Source organism: Enoplosus armatus, chromosome 21 (genome assembly GCF_043641665.1).
Source record: "Enoplosus armatus isolate fEnoArm2 chromosome 21, fEnoArm2.hap1, whole genome shotgun sequence".
NCBI lineage: Eukaryota > Metazoa > Chordata > Actinopteri > Centrarchiformes > Enoplosidae > Enoplosus > Enoplosus armatus.
In genome coordinates this window covers 11,602,956-11,623,076 of record NC_092200.1, presented here as the reverse complement: position 1 = coordinate 11,623,076, position 20,121 = coordinate 11,602,956, and the positions used below count along the sequence as shown (strand labels likewise).

Here is a 20,121-nt window from a genome sequence, read left to right as displayed (position 1 = left end):
GTAGCTCATTCAGGCCGAGTCCTCTGTGAGTTAGTGCTATATTTATGTAAGTGTCTTTTTCAAACAAACTCCGTAATCTAGAGTTACAGCAAAGGGACATTTGTGTGACCCAAAATGGAAAGTTTGTGATTGTAATTCTTAGACAGGTCTACTTAAAGAGTCGTGAAAGCCCAGAGAAGGTGTAGTGGTTACAGCATCCCCGCCTTCAAAACCACATATTCCCTTAGTGGCCCATTAACTCCTGTTAGACATTTCTCCTGTGCCTTCTCATCAGCCCAGCTGTAAAAATGAAGAGAATATAAATGGACATACAGCTAATTAAGAAGACAAACTGTCAGCACAGTGCAGGAGAGGGATTTGCCAGACCACCAAGGTGGAATATAATGCTCTGGAATGGGGGAAGTAAGTCCTCTGACTGACCACACTCCAGGTACATTTCCACCTCATCCCCCTGACCACAGACATACCCATTCTCAAACACCGATCCAGACAAAACACAAGAGCACCCTGGCTCCATCTCCACCTCTGGTCCTCACTTTTAGCTCATTTCCATCCACTAATCGGAGCCAAAACCACACCCAAACCTCCGATCCAAAACCCAGGCCTTGTTCCACAACCAAACTCCATGACTGCCATCCTTGGCCGGTCTCATCGCCTCCAACATTAATCTAGTTGACAGTGTCCTGTTGCTGCTCCTGTTGGACAGGCAACAGTTTCTGGCTGAGTGCACAGAGACAGTCGAATGCCCGCGGTGGTTTGGTGCGAGTCAGGCCGCAAGGAGCCAGAGTCACTCACCGATCTCTGCCATAGCTGACTGTAACACGGCCAGGAATACAGCCGCATGCACAGCCGTCACTCTTCTACGCCACATTGTTGCCGTTGGACTTGGTGTCTGCCACAAGTGTGTGTCTTACTAAAATACGCATATTTTGCATAAAACAGCAATAAACTTAATAAGATAATTTCAGAAGGGTTGTACTGAGCCCAACACATGAAAGTATGAAGCCAGGCAAATAAAAACAAATACATCAAAATCAAAGAAGCCATTTTCTTCTTTTTCCCTCCCTTGACAGCAGCAGTAATGCAGCCAGCTGTCAGATATGTTATACTATTTCGGCTTTACTGCAAGATGAACTGCTGTTTGTCAAAGCACTGCAACGTTTTAGTGCGGAGCCTGTAAGCCAGCAATCACAAGCTCTTACATTACTTCACTGTGACATGCAGTGACACGCTGTAACTCAGCCACAAAAGACAATGTTTGAGGTTTCTCTACACATCTAACTACGGGCAACAGCTGTAGCTACACCCAAAAGGTGTGTGTGCGTCCAGCTCCAATTTGAGGAGTGTGTATTTGATTTGTCCTGTGTATCTCCATTTCGATGCCAGTCCTCCCAGTCGTAGCACGGTGTAACAAGTCTCCAAACCATTACACGCTCCACCCGTCCTTCACTACCAGAGTTGTCTCTCTCTGACTGAAGCAGCGTTAAAAAGAGCTGTACTGTTCTCGCTTGGTTAGAGCTGAATTATAGTTTCCAGCAGTGTGGAAGGGGACAATGGGTGGGGAAATTACCTGCAGCAGCTCAGGACAATGTAGACACAATAGTTCTGCTGTCAGGGAAAGTGAGTCGCAGGAATCAAACACAGACAGGTGGGCAGCACACACAAACACACACCGACAGAGACACAGGGAAGCTGATACACAAATATACAGACTAAGAAAGCCCCTGAGGACTGGGTATCCTGATAATTCATCCCACGCCGACACCGGCTCTGCACTGTTTACATACCAATGTCAACCTCTGTCACAGCAGCCTGTCAGCATCACTTGGCCATCTGTGAGATATTCGAGTGCTGCTGTCACTTGTCAGTCATATGGATGCAGCCTGCAGCAAGCAGTCCTATATATTTATTTTGGTCAAGCAAGAAAATGTACCTGTGTGTGTTGTTTAGTCCCTTCTATTGGGTAACTTATCTGACAGCTGTGGTTACTTTGCTGATTGAGACTTCTAGCTCCAACTCCAAATACAAATGCCTCTTACATATTACACCATGTGTAACAATAATAAAATAATATCCTATATGTAGTAAAAACACTGATACATAATGAGTATTTCTGCTGTTAATACTGAATAATATTTTGCTGATAGTACTTCTGTACTTTTACACATATGACAAGGCAGCAATGATACGTGTGACACAACAGAGTGGCGCTGCTGCCTTGTCATTACAGATGCGATGGAAGGTCAGAGTGTGTGTGTGTGTGTGTGTGTGTGTCTCAGTCCAGTATATTCCTCCTCATGTCCAACTTCTGTATTTTCTCTCCATGACCATCGTCTCACGTTTGTTCCTCATCACTTGCCATTCCCGCCACTCAGGGGAGTGGAGGAGGAAGTCGCTCGATATTGCCATGGTAACCACATAGGCGACAGTGGTGGCCTGCATCTGCAAGGTTGTCTGCACACCGCAAGTTAGTGTGCAAATGTGTGTTGTATGTGTATGTGTATGTGTGTGTGTGTGTGTGTGTGTGTGTGTGTGTGTGTGTGTGTGTGAGACGACACGCCAGTGCCGTGGCCCAATGGGGCAATTTAGAGAGTCCAATTCACTGTATATGGTTTGATGGGAGCATTTGATGCCAAAGAAATCAAAGAATTATGCCAAAAATGTAGAGATTTTTTGCAAATTGCGTGTTCATTGAGGGGATGAAGTTGAGTGAAAGACAGAGAGACAGAGGGAACAAAAAAGGAGAGTGTATAAATAAATGAGCCAGTAAAGCTCCACTTAGAGCTAACGTTCCTGAAGTGCCAGCAGCAGCAGCAGGAGGAGGAAGGAGAGTCCAGACGGTTTCCTTTCAATTACAATGCAGCATCTGGCAGCACACACAGTCTCATAAACACTGTCTTCAGAACAACGGCTGAACCGACAGGATGTCTGCTTACATCACGACAGGCTGGGAGGTAGTGGAAAGTAAACAAACCAGCGCTCAGTTTCTTTTATTTGGGAGATAACGCTTTTTCTCACCTTTTGTGGACATGATGCCAGTGTAATTTAAATCTGTCATAAAAATAAACCACAAGTCAAATGAAATAGGGTGTTTTTCAAAACTGCACTCTTATGAAATGCTGAATATTTGTTATCCATAATACTGACCCACAGGTGGTGCTTGCAGCATTCACAAGTGTGTGTCTTGGTGCGTATGTGCAGAAATAAATTGGTCCCAGGGCCAACATGGCCTTTAAAGTTCAAATGATGGAGGTGGAATTCAAAATGAAGGAGCAAATGTCTCCAGTAATTAGCAATAGCTTTTTTAATTTAATTTTTACATTTTCATAATGCAACTATTGTCACCTGCAGGCCCCTGTGACTTAAAAGGAGCCCAATTGGTCTATTCCTTCTAATGCATATATCTGATTAAGAACAACGCAGCAGAAAATTACCCAGAATGAAAAGAGCCCACCATGCAGCCAACAGCAGAAGAAAATGTTAGCCCCACACAAACCACTGCATGCAACAAAAACATAAAACAATGGAGCAAAAAGCTCAATAATTGAAATATTAATGTTGGACTGGTTGAAATGGCACCATTGTCTTCTGTTTCCAGCAGATTTAAAAAAGTGTGAGCTATATTATGATTAAACACAGCATGTTAGTATGTTGTAAAATGAATGGCTATTTCCCATTTCAAATGCATTTTGTATGTATGTATATGCCCCAAATGCCAAAAAATATACAAAATACCCCTGAAAAACCGATCAGACTAAGGAGGTAAATGTGATTCAGATACCATTGTGAATGCAAACTGTGCAGACAAAGGTCAGAGCTTTCAGTACATCTCCTTCATTCTACACACATATGTCCATGAATGCAGGCAAGCTGTGTACATGGGTGTAAGCACCACACAAATAGTCAGATGCATTCTTGACAACAATGTGGTCCGAGCCCTGTAGTTTGTTTGCTTTTCGACAGCAGTGGCTCTGGGCTCCTGTTTAACATTCTGCCCTCCAATCCCTACAGACAGAGCACTGTACTCTGAGTCACCAAGCTTTCAGCTCAAAAGGACACAGACAATAGCAATGACCCAAAAAGTGGCGATTCATCCGCGGTGGTCTAAAGTGCTTGAGTCACCTTACAGCAGGTTTATCTTTTAAGGTGCTGCTTTAAGCCTTGAATTAGTAAATCTCTTGAAAGACCAGGTGAATCAGGAAGTCCTTGTGTTTTGTTGCTACATTCTGCTTCACTATTTTGGCAGAGGAGAAGAGCAGCAGAAACAAGGTCGATGTTCACATTGTCCTGGCACTGAACCACTAGATTAGCCACATCTAACCTACAGCACCGCCATTTCAGTGTTGAAGGTTGAGACAGGTATTGGCTAAGTAACCACTCATTGGACAGAAATGGATCAGCAGCATAGTGCACTATCCTCTTTTCCTATTCTACTTTCCTGATATAACCACAGTGACTAGTATTTGTATTAATTTAGCTTTGCTACAACCAACAGCTGTAAAAAAAACAAAAACAAACCAAAAAAAACCCTAACCCTTAGTCCCCACAGCTAGAAAAATGTAAATGAATTGGAGATTCATTATCTGACCTTGGTCAGTCCACACAAAGTGGTAGAATTTGCAACCGGTTGTTCAGCATAATGACACAAAATAAAAATTGGGCCAAAGAGTGAACTAGGATTTCAGAGACACATCTACAGATCTGTGGAGGGAAAGCCTTAATTAACACTGAACAATGATCCCATTTGCAAGGTTGCAGCACCTGTTAAGAGTTCATATTTGTTTATTCTGCAATGTTTGGGTTTGATTTTACAGCTCAAATGAAAGCCCACGTCAGACTTTGTCACTGGCTCATAAACGTAGCATAATGGCGATGGAGATGTGATGATGGAGAAAAACTTTCCACGATCACCACAAAATACAATCAAATGACCCATAAGCCAACAACAATCTGACTCTGAAATGGAAATATAACCTCTCAGCTTTGGAAATGGACACAGAAATTGATGCCGTTCCTGTGTTTATCTCTAGTCATCTGTCTACTGACTCATTTTCTACACATACTTTAATTTACTGCAGCTCTGGTCGAGCATGTGTAGCTATCCAGACACGGAATCAAACCTCCAGAGCGTAAAAACACAAGCACACATGAAGCACATACAGTGAAGAAAAATGGATTGATTGACAGAGTATTTTTTTTTTTACTGCCAAAAATTTAAAGTAATTGTACATCAAAGACAAAGAAAAATAACTTTGTCTTTTTGAAACCTGTCTTGCCTGGTTATAAAGTGCATCATTGCATTCTCTGATGCCATCAGGTTTGGTTGAGTCTCTGTCTAGCCGTATTAACGCCAGACATATAGTGCAGACACACATGCACACAGACAGATGTGCACACACACAAGGACGTCATCTCTTCGTTTGTTATCGGACTGAAAAGACGCTTCAAAACACTGCACAGCTTTTCCTCTGCTTCTCCTCTCTCTCTCTGAATTTTCCCACCAGAGAGAATAGCATGTTTGGAGGTGATAATATGTTTGAGCATTTCTCGAGTCAACTTCGTCTTACTGGATAGGTGGGAAGCCTCCCACAGACATTTGGAAGGATGTGACAGCAAACACAAAAGGCAGGAGAAAAGTGGGACAACAGTAATTCCCGGTTTGAAATGAATGAGATTTTGGTGTTAAAAAAAAAAAAAATCACCATTCCTACTTTTGATACTTCATAACAGACTCATCACATTGCATTTCATGGTGAATTTTATGATGCTATACTATAAAATCAAACTAGAGAGGTAGAGAGTGATGTATAAAAGTGACTCTGTGATAGAGATATTAAACGAAAAGCTGAGCTGTTACAAAAATAAAAAAAAAGTAAAAGTAAAAGTATTAGCCAGTGTGCTTATACCGATTTATAACGGTGGAAACAAATGTAAAACCCCTCGGATGAATTCTAGAGAGACACAAAGCCACAGCAAAGTATAGAGATAAGAAATACGAAAAAGTAGAGACTCGATATGTCTGCACGAGTCCTCAAATAAACTTTAAAGGAATAGTTCAACATTTTGGGAAATACACTTATTAATTTCTTGTTGAGAGTGTGATGAGAAGATTGATACCACTCTCATGCTTGTACGGTAAATAGGAAGCTACATCCAGCATCTGGTTAGCTTAGCTTAGCACAAAGACTGGAAACAGAGGGAAATTGCTAGCTTGGTTCTGTCAGAAGGCAACAAAATCTGTCTACCAGCACCTCTAAAGCTCACTAATTAACATATTATATCTTTTTTGTTGTTATGTGTCAGAGTATTTCTTAGCCAGGCAGCTTGGCAGCTTCCTGGAGTCTTGTCACCGGGAGTTTGTCCGGCACATAAACCCCTGTAAAGCTACGTGTTGTACACCTTTTTTTGGTACAGATTAAACAAAGATATAACGTGTTGATTATTAAGCTTTAGGTCGCTGGTAGGTGGATTTTGTCACCTTTGGACAGAGCCAGACTAGCTGCTTTCCGTGTCCAGTCTTTATGCTAAGCTATGCTAACCGGCCACAGGCGGTAGCTTCAAATTTAGTGTACAGACATGAGAGTTGTATCGATCTTCTCATCTAATTCTTGGCAAGAAAGCAAATGTATTTTGAGGTAATGACCTTACATGTTGATTTTTTAACTCTTCTGTATTAAGCCTATTGACTAGCTTAATCCCAAGAATGTGCTTAGACGCTTGCCCTGATATTGTTATTTTCATTTGCTCCATGAGCTTATCTTACTTGAAAGAACAGTTTTTATTTCTATAATCTTTTACCACAGCACTATACAGTGTGTCCACTGTTTTCTGTGACAGTTCAGGATTTATTAATGTATGAGTAAACACAACTGCAGTGCATATTCATTTGTTTCATTTCATGCTATACAGGCGTCAAGGCATTAATTACTAATTCAATAGGTACTCGGATCAGTGCCTGGCATCTGCTGATCCACTTAATGAGGCACTTGGATCAGTTATGAAAATAAAAGGAAATTCCGCTGCTCAAGCAAAAAGGGAAAATAGATGGATGATTCCATTTAAGTCTTCTTTCTTTCTTCTCTGATATGTTATTTGTTCCTTGTTGCAGTACATGGCCAACAACACTTCATCCATGTTTAATGTTAAAACTCTCCAGGGGCCACATCTATCATGCAGAGCAACGCTCTCACTTCCTCCTGCACACACACACACACACACATATATATACACACAGAGGGTGGTATGGTATTTGTTACAGGTCACACAGGAGCATTACTCCCTTCCACCAGAGATGATGGACACGGAAGTATAAAACGTTCGCTCCCCCGTTCTCTTCCTGTTGGTTTGAAGGTCACACATTCTCTTTGGGGACATGACGGATGTAAAACAGCCACATCTCTCTCGCCGACTGTCATGTCAGCTGCCATTTTACACTTGTGCAGAATTGATTTCACAAGCATTGGCCCCTTGGCAATAAATTAAAAAAATGAAACGTTCTTTACTAGCACACGTATAGATGCAGCCTATATTTCACATATGGTTGGGAAACAGTTTACGAGGATGTTTTACATTCCTGTGGCTGCTTTTCCTATATGCATAAAGAGAGGAGAACAGTGTTAAGACTCTCTGGCAGAGCTTCTGGGCAAAAATAACAAAAGCTCCTTTTCTTGGAGCAAAGTAGACCGAGCGAAATGGCGTAACATCAGCTTGTTAATGAGCAACATCTTTATCTAATTGATTTTTTTTCCAATCTAGTGCTGATTTACTTGCTGAACTAGAATCTCATAATATTCTGCTCTATTGAAAGCACAGACATCTTGAAACACATCATGATAATCTGTTGCTGTTATAGACTTGTTAAAACAGTCATATTTTTGACAGGTCTAGCCTTGGCTTTTTTTTTCTTTTGACATTTTCACAATTCTTTTTAATTCAATTTGATATATAACATAAAGGAGGTGGGTTAAAGGTGAAAAAAACGATGCCAGATCTTTTCCAGCCAATAAGTCTTAGGTTCTCCTGTACAAGACCTGACTGAGGCTTCAATATCTAGATACACATAAGCACCACACAGGACCTATACATGCACACACAAAACAGTATATCCATAATCATATGGCAAGTCAGCTAGCCAGTTAGCGGGAGCGGCGATGTGTTTGAGCATTGGAAGCGGTATAATCTGCTGGGCGCATGTGAGCTGGGAGACCAGCAGCCGAGTCACATAATCCTTCCATCTCCACCCGAGATGATGTAAGAGAGGAGAGGAGAGGAGAGCAGAAAATAGAGGAAAGTAGAGAGCTAGTACGAGTGGAGTGGTAAGGGGGCAGGAGGAGGATAGATGATTAGGGGGAGAAAAGTGGAGAGAAAATCAGAAAACTGGAGGTTTAGAAGGAGAATCAACAACAATCATGGTTATCCTGGGAAAGATTCCTACTCAGAGTGGAGATCTATCATGTTAGTAAAATGAAGTACATTAACTATAAAATGTCAAAAATGTCTGTCAGCTGGAGGTGTTAATGTTTTTGTGCTGCCTTGCTGCAAAAAATACTTTCCTCTTGCAGGACAATAAGATCTGAACTGAACCGAACTTATGTACCATGTTATTAGGCTAAATACTTATAAGCTTCTTTCTGACCAACATATTTTTAGATTTCCAGTGAGCCAAATCTAGCTATTTTAGCCCGTAAAGATAGTCATGGCTTTCACAATGGCCAGACGTGCTGTCTGCAAAAAGGGAAATGTGATAATGTTGCTATAATAACAGACATAAATTGTACTAGCATTGCCAGCTAGTTATACTGTAGCTGTAATCCTCTACTGTGTGGGTTGCATAGTATTCATTTTGTCCATATCACTCAGGCCTACCATATCACTTTATACATTACAAACAAAATAAACTTCAGTTGTGGTCAAAGTGTATTCCTAAACATGCCGTCATCTCAGCCTCATCCAGTTCTACCTCAAGTCTGACCTGATTTATCCCCTCTGCGCACATCCATTTAATCCCATGTACCAGGGTTTGAAATAATCGTAGTCAGCCGCAAAGGCAGACCGATCATGTTGCAGCCAGGTCAAAACAATGTTATCTGGAGCGGGGGATGCTGGATAAAAGCTGCCCTGCTGCTGTCCTGCACGGGAACAATTCACAGAGGACGCAAAGTGGCCTGAGCCACCGCAGGGATTAACAGGCAGGTCCTGAGTCCTGCGGGGCAGCTCACCCATAGTCTGTCACCATCAACACTGACACACAAGCACCAACACTGCCTGACTCACACATAGAAAATGCACATCACATCCACAGGTGCAACAGCAACAAGGAGTGCTTTCAAAATTATACTGCAGCCATGGGAGAAAGTGGTTTCCTCAACTCAAATAAACAATGCTGTGATTAAATGATTAAATGAATTAACCAAGTGTAAAAAGAGTGAAAATACAAACAGTTCCATGTAACCACACTGAACTTAACCCTGTGTGTGTGTGTGTGTGTGTGTGTGTGTGTGTGTGTGTGTGTGTGTGTGTCTGTGGTAAAATATGTGTTTCTACACACCAGTGAGAAAGTAATTAAGTGACTCAGCCAGTGAGAGAACAAAATGTGTGAAACAAAGTGAGTGATCATTTAACAAAGCAAACTAATGAGCAATCAAGTGAGCTTGTCTGTGTTTACTCCTGTGTTTATGTCCAACCAAAATCTCAATCTCAAATGAAGCAATTTTTTTTTCAAGTTGAGGAAGTTATTTTGCGTCTCTGGCCAAATCGGCAAAATTGCTTTCATCACAACATGACACAATGTTGCACGGAGACAGAAGGCTCTACAATCAAAAACAAAGAGCATGCATGGCTGATTAAAAAAAAACACAAATGGATGAAGTTACCTGGGAGATCGGAGAGTGCTCCTCTCTCTATAATGTGCTTTCTGTAAAGAGTCTTCAAAACCTTGGCGCTGCCAAACCTCTTGAAGCGACTCTTCACATTGTTATAATACCATTCCAGCGACTGTGTCCTTAAAATCCTGCAGATAAGAAAGGAAGAGGGGAGGGAGGAGGGAAGAAAGAAAGAAAGAAAACATGATATTAAGTCAAAAATGAACAGATGGCCAAGAAACTGGCAGGAATCAACATTTATTATAATTACACCAGGATTATAACTTTGAGTTCAAGCCAAGACTTCCATTAAAATCTGCTTAAATTGAGTGTCTTTTCATTATTTAAGTGTAGGTAACCAGATCTAGACTTTTAAAATTATTTTAATAAAGAATGAAGCCTTTCTTATTCTTATTGGAATACAATCCAATAAAATTTGAGTCAGGCACAACTGTGGCTGTCATATTTAAAGCCCTGCTCTTTGATATGAAATAATTGGCTTTTTAAAGTGATTCAATGGTGCCTTATTCTCTCTGTGGAGGCTGTATCAAAGATATGAAAAGTATTTGTTTACAATGATATTATGCAGAATCCAAGCTGCGTAGTGTACTGTGTATGACTGCAGTGAATGCTTTGGTTTTCAGATGTGACGTCACATCATTTTCCAGGCCTTTCTTCCTGGTGCACGGCCGGTTGGTACTTGAATGCCAACCAGTTACATAAGCAGTAATTCATAACGGAGGGGGTTATGAAAAGCCCTCAGAAAAGCGCTCCCTTTGCGCCAGTGTTGCGTAGGATTGCATGAAATTCTGCCAACTTTGTGTTTAATCTTGCAGTCCCTCCTGCTCTTCTTTTGCTTTTTCGTGCCACTGTCACAAACATTACTGAGGCTAAACAAACACAACACACAAAGACAGATTTACAGTTTAAGGAGACAAAACCACACAAACACACTGTATTTATTTACACACTGTTCATGTGTTATGTACACATTTTTTTCTTGTTGTTGAAAGATGCTATAGAAACACACACACGCATATTTACATATACTTATACTGTATACTGCTTTTATAAGTGCAACTTTTGAGTAGTAGGAGTGTATTAGTGTACCTATGTGTGTTTCCTTTTTTGTATATATGAACATTTTGTGCATAAAAATAAATTAGTGTGAATGCTGATTCACACTATTGTTGTTGTAATCTTTATTAGAGTGAATGCTGGCAAAAAGGAAGGAAGGAAGGAAGGAAGGAAGGAAGGAAGGAAGAAAGAAAGAAAGAAAGATTTCAGATTTCTGTATTTTCAGCTATGCTTTGCGATGTATTTCAGCTGTCAGCATTCACATGCAGTGGTCTCGTTAGCCTGACACCTTCTTTATTAGTGTATTCTTTAATAGAATGAGTGGACTTTGATACTGTAACATAATTTCTTGAGTTACTGACTTTTCTACACTTTTTAATTCTGATGTTTTTTATCAACTACTACTGACAAAGAACACACATGGATACAATAATTAGGTGATGACATTTTTTCATTGTCTTAACATGGGTACAGTATTTGCCTGATGAAGACCATGCTTGGTCGAAACATCTAAAAGATGAGGCTGATGATATTCTAGATTTTTCTTAAAGTCAACAAATACCATGAAAAGACCTAAATCAATAATGAATTGATCCTACTAGCAAGTGTTAATACCTGATATAGATATTCCTCTGTGCCACAGACCTGAGGAATGAATGGGCTCGGGGCTGAGCTCCACAGATGTTTTGGTCATTTTATGGGAATTGTTGATAATATGAAATACAGCCTTAAGGTAGCTATGATTTTACCTCTTCATTTTATTTCACTGACCTTTCTGTGTAGCACCTATCCCACTAAAAGGTTTGTGGATGCCCACACAACTAACTAACATTTTGTGCGCGTCCAGTAAAGGTCAAATAAGTCTTTCAGGGATTCTAATCAACAGGGACACACACACTCTACATACATGCCACATGTGTCATTGACTCCAGCTTCCTCATTATGAAAGAGCAGGAAGAGAGTTAGAGTACACACCATACATGAGAGACTGTTTCAGTGTGTGTGTGTTGATGCTTCTGCTCAATGAAGAGACAGGCCGTTGAAGGAGAGGGTGAAAATAGCCATGCTAATAAAGGGATCCTGAGTGCCCCTGAGGCTGCATGGGCTGCCACATCCATCCCACCCCCCTCCTTCTTAACCTCCCTTCCTCTTTCTCAGTGGATTTATTATCCCTGCCTCCATCAGCTGGGCTGCTCAATGGGCCTCAGCTCCTTAATTTCATGCCACGGGTCAACCTCGCTCTAATGGTGGCTGCCGAGCTCCAGCGAAGAGGCCTGGCTCTTTTTTTTTATCTCCCCCGAGGAAGAAGGCACAGAAATGAATCTGGGAGAGCAACCGCAGCGTTGAGGCAGCATCACACAAGGCAGAAATACAAATAGGTTCCACCTGTACTCTGAAATGAGCCGGAGCCACAGGGAGCCACAGGGAGCGACCTCTGAACTGAAAAGGTGATTGAAGAACAGGCGAGGGCTGCAATATGGTGGATATGTTATTTGAGTGGAACTTTCAAATTAAGCTGTATACCTGAGCAGCATGCATGGTTACACCCTCAAAATGATTTGCCAAACCCCACCCCCCTTTACTGTTGCTATGCCCTCCATTCTTGCACAGCTTGTATGCAGTTTTCAATGATAATGGCAGATTTACAACTCAAAAATCTTTTAATTTTTTAATTGAAACAATGATTTCAGACAGAGGCAGACAAAAGCAGGCTTCTCTTGTCTAGCCGGATCTTGGTGGCTGAAATGACAACTGTCTCTGGCAGATTTTCTCAGCTGTAGCTACAGCTAGCTAAGTTAATGTTAGCTCCATGAATTGTTTGAAAATGCTGTCTCCAGCTGACTCGTTTTAAATACGAACTTGATTGCTACATGCATGATATCATGCTAAAAGACTGAGGCTAAAGCTACATGTCCCAGGCAAAAAAGTCAGCTATTCAGTCCGAGTATTATAGGGATGCCAGTATTGCTCTTTCCAATACTTTCCAAATATGTTCATTTTACCATATTTTCTAATGTGCATGCATTTTGGCTTTGAATGTAGTTGCACGGTGGTGCAATGCTCTCACTCCTCTGCCTGTCACTCAAATTGGCACAAAAACTGATGATAAGTAAATGCAAACTTCAGCTCAGGCATCTGCTCCCTTCCATGCCAGCTATACAAACTTGTTGAAATTAGCCAAGCTTTCCCTTTCAGGAAAAAAGGAGAGAGAGAGATGGATTTAGGACAGTGGGAGAGGCGTCTCGATGAATGAAGCATGACATCGCTTCCCTAGAGTGATCTGATCAAAAAAGAGAGGAAGAAGGGAGGAGAGTAGAGTGGATAAGCAGAGGCTTTCAAGCAAGAGCTGCACTGCTGTGTGAGCTTCTGCAAATACACATTTCACAATGAGGCTGGGAGACTCCCTGATGCTCGACTGCTGCATGAATAAGTAAGAGGGATTCCTGCGGATGGTCTCCTGACACCGGGCCTATCCTTCCTCTATCATCACTTCGCCTTTGCTCGACTGCATGGAATCTTCTCATCCTCTCCTCTTCACTTCCCTCAAGCCCTTTGCCCTCTATACTTCAGAAGATTGATCTGCACATCTAAACGAGGTCTAAATAAAATATATAGAAGAATATATAGAAGTGCAATAAAAAGTATCTAACTTTGCTGAGTCTCCACCTCCCCTGGCAGAGGGAACCATTACCATAATTGACTTTCTGAGCCTTCTAATGAATTGGTTCAGCTTCTGTTGAGGCTGCTGTAGGGATGGGAGCAAAGCGAGAAGAAAGAAGGGTGGGGGTTGACTTTAACAGAACATCAAATAGACTCTAGTTTCTTCTGAAGACTTGCAGAGTGGCTGTTCTTGTTAATAGAAGAACATAAGACGAAAAATTAGATTGTTCTCAGCTCCAAGGTTAGATCAAAGTGCCTGATGTTGGGGAAGTTAAAGCCCTCGAGCTGTGAGGTCTTAATGAGTGAAAGGCTGGAGGACTTATTAAATCCAGTACAATCTTTCTTTCTTTATATCAACTCTGTCATTGTGTACCAGGAATAAAACTGTCGGCACACATGAAAAATCAATTTATATGAGGGAATAAGACAGTAAAACTAATGTTATGCTAATATTTGTTCACAGAGGACATGATGAGATATCAGCTGAAAGGTAAAGTTTAACTGATAAAGATTTAGCTGATATCTATGTATGTATTGGAGTAGTAAAAGTACAATTCTCATTAAAGGAAAACAATCACCTGACAACAATGTTAATATGAGTAAACTGGACATTCTTACTTGCAAATGACCTAAATGTAGGTTTGTTTGGTTTTACACACATAACAAATATTGCAAAAGGCAATATAAAGGAATACTAAAAGAATCAGCATTGTGTTTGATGATACTTTATGGATTTACGGATTCCTGAAGGAGAAATGTCTCTTTACCCATTCCCTCCTCCACAGGGAGGTCAAAGGTCAGAGAAGCCATGGAGTTTCAGTGTCTTTCTCAATGACAGCAGCGTGGTGGCAAATCAAATTTCGGCCCTATGAGCTGAAAGAAACTTTGCCTTATCTCTATTCTGCCTTGCTGTCCCTGATCTGTTACACAAATATGTAAACTGCAACCCAAATATGTCCTCAGCTGAAGACGGGCCCATTCAAAAAATGTAGAGCACAACAGGGGAGGGATATTAATATTGATTAATTTCTGTTATGAGGACAAGGAGAAAATCTAACTCCAAACAAGAATTAATGGCCTTTCATCCACATCTCTTGCCGCCTCTGCGGATGTGTATTTGTACACGTCAGAGCAGATTTGTTCAAGAGGGAGAAGTACGAGAAAAAATTGTGAAAAAAAAGGACCAAGAAATGTTTCTCTCTCAGAGAGAAAAACAGAGATTGTATGAGTGAATATGCATATAGATATCTTTACCAGCAAGGACACTTGGATGTTCAGTTCTTAGTGCTAACTCATTTTAGAGATTACATGTATTTATATACTTAAGGCGTATGTAGGTTGTCATGTGCTGCGAAAATGTCTGCACGTTTTAGGTATTGTTTCTCTCTGCGCTATGCCGTCTGTGTTGCTACACCACAGCACTAAAACACTCTTTTAAAATATATTCAGTGTTGGCAGAACAGGCCGAAGGACAAAAGGACAAGGTCGTGGGTCAATTGCTAAAAAGCCTAGACTATGAGATTTTCAGGGCACAGCTGTACTAACCTGTCGGTATGATTTAAAACTGCATCTGGTTTGCAGCAGGCAGGAAAACAACTCGCTCACAGCAGTGGTTCTGTAAACAACATTTCCAGGAAGCAGCTAGAATGTTGATCACCTGCAAGTACTTCCGTGATTGACATTCAAATGGGTAGGAAGAGGAATATAAACAGAGCTCATCCTGTATAATAAGGTGTTTAGAGATGTTCACGCATTCTTTCTCTTTTCTCTTCTTAATTTCACTCTACCTTCTCTTGTCGCCTCTATCATTATCACAGACTTCCTCCTTTTTTTCCCTTTTACATGTTTGTGCTCCTGCTGGACACACTGGCGCACTCAGTCTAAAACACACACCTCAGCTGGAAATATCGTCTGCAAAAGCCAAACTCTGTTCAAATACAAGCAAAACGGCCGGGCTGCAACCAAAACAATTTAGATCAATTCATTTGAGACAAGGCTTCTTATGTTGAGAGAGGATGTGTGCCCTTACAGTGTATGACCATGCGAGCAAGATCTATAGAAATCACTAAGCATCTGTTTCCGTTTTATATATAACACAGCGGTTGGCAGGCTCCCCCATGCAGTGCAGAGGGTCATTAAATGAACAGGCCCCTATGACTGGAGACACATTTGCATGCAGCGTGAGTTCCACAGCAGTTTAAACCTGCACAATTTTGATTGTGCGTCTGGTATACTGCAGCATTTAACCTAGACAGCTACTGCAGGTTCACAGCAGGGTGCGCCGCTACATTCACTTCACTTACCTGTGTCTTTTAAAAGTCTAAATCTAGGCAATTCACTCTGCCATCTCTTCCTCCTGCTAGCTCTTTCTCTCCAGATCCTAAAGCTGTCAACCCCCCCCCCCCCCCTCTCTCTGTCTTCTCCTCTGTTTCTTCCTCCTCCTCTTCTTCCTTTTTATCACACAGCTTCACCATTCGGGGTGTTACAAATGAATGTGTCGGCAGCTGGGAGAGCCCGTGGCACGGTACGGAAGACTGGAAATTAGTTATAATGGGACAAAGTCCTCTCAGACAGAGCATAGATAGAGGGCCGAAAAAGTGAATTACCAACTTCTCACATGGTTTCCTAAAGCAGTAGTCCTGATTTTTAAGAGTTTAACTGTCAGACCTTCATTATGCCACTTATACACTGCCAATACTGATTCTATATCAGTTAATGAAAAGTAGGATTAGACCATGACCCTTACCCTTTGTTTAAAAACAAACATGACAGCTAAATCGTCAGTTCTCCATTAGAGACATCTAATATTGTCTGTGTGGACGAGGCAGAAATGTTTCTGAAATGTTACATAAAACTCTTTAGGAATTTCTTCAATACCACATCCTCTTTTAGGTTATCAACCTAACATCTGACACCTGATATACTGGTACCAGTACATCCTGACACAGCAATAGATCGCACTTTCTCCGATGTAGATCAGAAGATGAATGTAAGAAGAGTATTAAAACTGTACCTGTATCACTGTACTGTAATACTATAGTCTATTATCATCTCACTTCAGAGCAGCTTTTTAATGAACCCCACCTCACTTCAGTTCATTTTTGTGAAGCATTTTGTCCTATCATGTCCAAAAGTAAGTCTTTGAGAGTCAGCTAATTAGAATCTAAGGACGCTACTCAGATTGGCCATCCTGTGTAATGCTTACTATCAGTTCCTGATAACAGACTCGTCCATAATGCATTTTAAAGCTGAAAGTATTTTAACTCATTTTTTTCAAGGAATTTGGTCTGTTTTTTTAACGTTAACCTTTTCATTATCTGATACACATCATATCTGTGTTCAAGTGCCTGCAGTCTGAATTACCAGAGACTACAATTTGTGTTGTTTTTACTGTCACTGAATGACTGAATTCAAACAAAACTAGAACATTCACACAGTAGTATAATCCAGCATTTGAGTAAAATAGGTGAGGGCATGGACCACAATTTGGCTTTGATAACAGCTGGCCAGATGTCACATCATTTGTTGTGGTTCAGCTGCACACATGTGGGACATTTCAGGATGGAGGTCTGTACAAAATGATATCAGATATAGGTCACTCCACAGAGGCCAAAACATTCTCCCAATGAAATGGCAAAGCTGCACAAACACAGGTTATCACAGGCTGCAGTATATTTACTTCTGTGTGGCTTTACTGTATAGAACATATGGGAAAAGTGAGATAATCTGCTCTCAGCCTCAGCCCCTGCTTCTGCACAACCAGAGCACCACATGGGATTTTAAGGGGAGCATGCGGAGAGGCAGAGCTCTGCAGCAGCCCAGCAATGTGGGAAATCTAGTGACAGAATAGACTGCGGTTACGCTTTCCACCATGCAAGTCTTTCTCCATCTGGCTATTCTGTGATAATAATGAAAGCTGCAGCTCCTTGCAGCCTTTATCTGAGCAATTATGTGGAGCCAAAATCGTGATATGATTAGAGGCTGAAAGAGGCAAATGTCTGTAAACAAAATTAATTTGTTAAATGTCCTTTGAGGGAACTACAAAGCCCATGATGGTAATTAAATCTCAATAAGGTGGCATAGCTGGCTTTTCGTAGGCTTTTTTAGGTCACTGTCGGAGTGGGAACCCTGGTTTTATCCTCTTAATGTCATCAAACACCTCGGCCAGGAAATGAAAATCCACTGAAATAACAGGATTTTAGAGATTACACAATGAGTGCTCAAGAAAGCTTTTTTAAAAAGATTTATTTTTTTCTCTATTGCACCACATACAGGGTGGTAGGGTTACTTAAAAGTGGCTATGTTGTCATTGAGATTGTCCTGTAATCAAAGGATCAGTCCTCCTAACTGCCAATGTATCAATCAACAACCATGCATCCTGCAGAAAGGCTCTTTCACAAGTTACCAACAGCCAGTATTTGTAACCTCAGCAGCATAATAATATCAGCTATAATCAATCAAGTTTATCTCGCATGTAATCATATAAGGTACGATCACAGTAAATGGTAAGGTGTATATAGGTACACTATATAAAATGTAAAGGCAGTCAGTGGAGAATGAGGGAGGAAGGCATTGGGTAAAGGTCATTAACCTGATTCAAACCCCAGACAATGAGAAAAGGACAACCAGGACAATGGGGGAATAGCATACTGAAGCTGCCAGAGCCCAATGTACTGACGTGTCAGTCTTAACAGCCTGTTAGGGAGCAGAGGGAAACAGCCTGACAACACCAGGCTACATATACTGCTGTCACCTGTTAGAGAATGAAGACAGGAGCAACAGAGGGGGAAGAGAGGGCAGAAGCAAACAGGGAAAGGGAAATACACACAAAGGGGGGAACGACGGACACAATGAGCAGGTTAAGAAAAAAAGGTCATTGCTTTATTGGCATCGTGGAGTCCATGGCATATGGGGGCATTTGTTCCATGGGATCTATTTTTAGAAGTCCCTTTTCAAACCACAGCAGCAGTCTATGTAATCCACGTGAATCGATCTTCAATGGAAAAGTAGGGGAAGCTGGGAGACTGTCTTTGGCTGCAGTTGTGTGTGTGTGTGTGTGTGTGTGTGTGTGTGTGTGTGTGCCTGATAAACCAGGAAGTTGTGAAAGAGGTTTCTTCGCCAAAGAGGAACATAATATATGGGAAGTGTTTCACAGAGAGTTAAAGAACAGCTCCAGATATCAAGGTTTGACACTTGTGGTAGGTACCTGTCTAAAGCAATGACCCACTCTATGACCACAGGAAGGCCGACTTTAATGGAAATGCAAAAGTTCGACTCGTTTCCTGTTTGCACGATGGCAAATTACAGATTAGGAAGGTTTCAGGTTGCGTTTATGCTGCAGACAGAGCACACGTCCTTGGCTTTAAAGACATTTCCCATTAATGCACCAGTATCATTTATAACATAAGCAGAGCTTTATGTTTAGTTGAAGAGAAATCAGATTAACTCTGAGTATTTGTAATGTTTTTAAATGCCGATTGTTGCCTGTTAAAGACTAAAACACTGCAATCCAAACACAAATGGGGAATAAAGACTCAGTCAGATACACATGGCTTTAACATCCATATCCAGAAATCTGATCACGAACACCAGCATGTCTGGCTCGATCTTACAAGGACATTTCACAGATATTATGAATGGCATTGCCGAAAGAACACCTCTGTTTTTCTCTGATAAAGATTAAAGGCATTTAAATAGTCCCAACAAACCTTATATTACATTTAAGAGTGTGGTTTGTCTATGAGCATGTGTTTGCGTCTGTAAGTATTTTCCTATTGAAGTGATTCCTGTGTTTCAGTGACCTGAGGGCCACATCCTCCACTCTGTTCACTGCATTTCATTGGAGGAAAGGCAACCAAAAAACAGGCCAATAAAGTTAGCCATTTCACTGCACTCCCACCGATTAGAAAACCAATGAATGGCCCACTTCCCAAACAAGCCTCTGGCTGCCCTCATCCTGGGAGCAGTTCCCATCAAGTTAGTCACACAACACCAACCAAGAAACAAAAATTGCCGCTGGAACAGCAGACTCTACTCATAACTCCTGTCTTTGTATTCCTTCTTGTTCTCAATCTCACTGCATATCTGCTGTCTGAATGGATGTCCCCCCGCCCCCCCCCCCCTGCAAATTCGTGTTTACAATGCAAATATGTTGTGTTTACAAGTACATGTGCATTGAAAGCATATATTATTATTTTGTGGAGTGGAGAAAAACAACAGCTGGAAATTTAACACAATCTTCTCTCTGCTTCGTCTTCATTATAAGTACATATTTGGATCCAACATAAAGTAAGTGAAGCATAGATCTGTGATTGAAAGAGTGGTGGATTGCGCAGATGGACTGAAGTGCAGATTGCATGATGCCGTATCAACCAACCATTAGCTCAAGTACATATCCAAAAGCTAGCAAAAGCCTTAATAGTACTGTATATTAGTGTTAGTTTTGTCGCATTTAATACACGTGTTGGCCATGCTCAGTTAGAGAAAGACGCTGCATTTTTAATGGGTACCATGAGGGAACACT

At 41.2% G+C, this 20,121-nt stretch overlaps 1 protein-coding gene across 1 annotated transcript in view; it reads right to left on the bottom strand.

Moving 5' to 3' along the window:
• myripb (myosin VIIA and Rab interacting protein b) overlaps positions 1 to 20,121 on the bottom strand; it is a 90,219-nt gene that overhangs the window by 14,404 nt on the left and 55,694 nt on the right. The window contains exon 3 of the mRNA XM_070928352.1: positions 9,873 to 10,009. Coding sequence (XP_070784453.1) covers positions 9,873 to 10,009 — 137 coding nt within the window. The remainder of the gene's footprint in view (positions 1 to 9,872; positions 10,010 to 20,121) is intronic.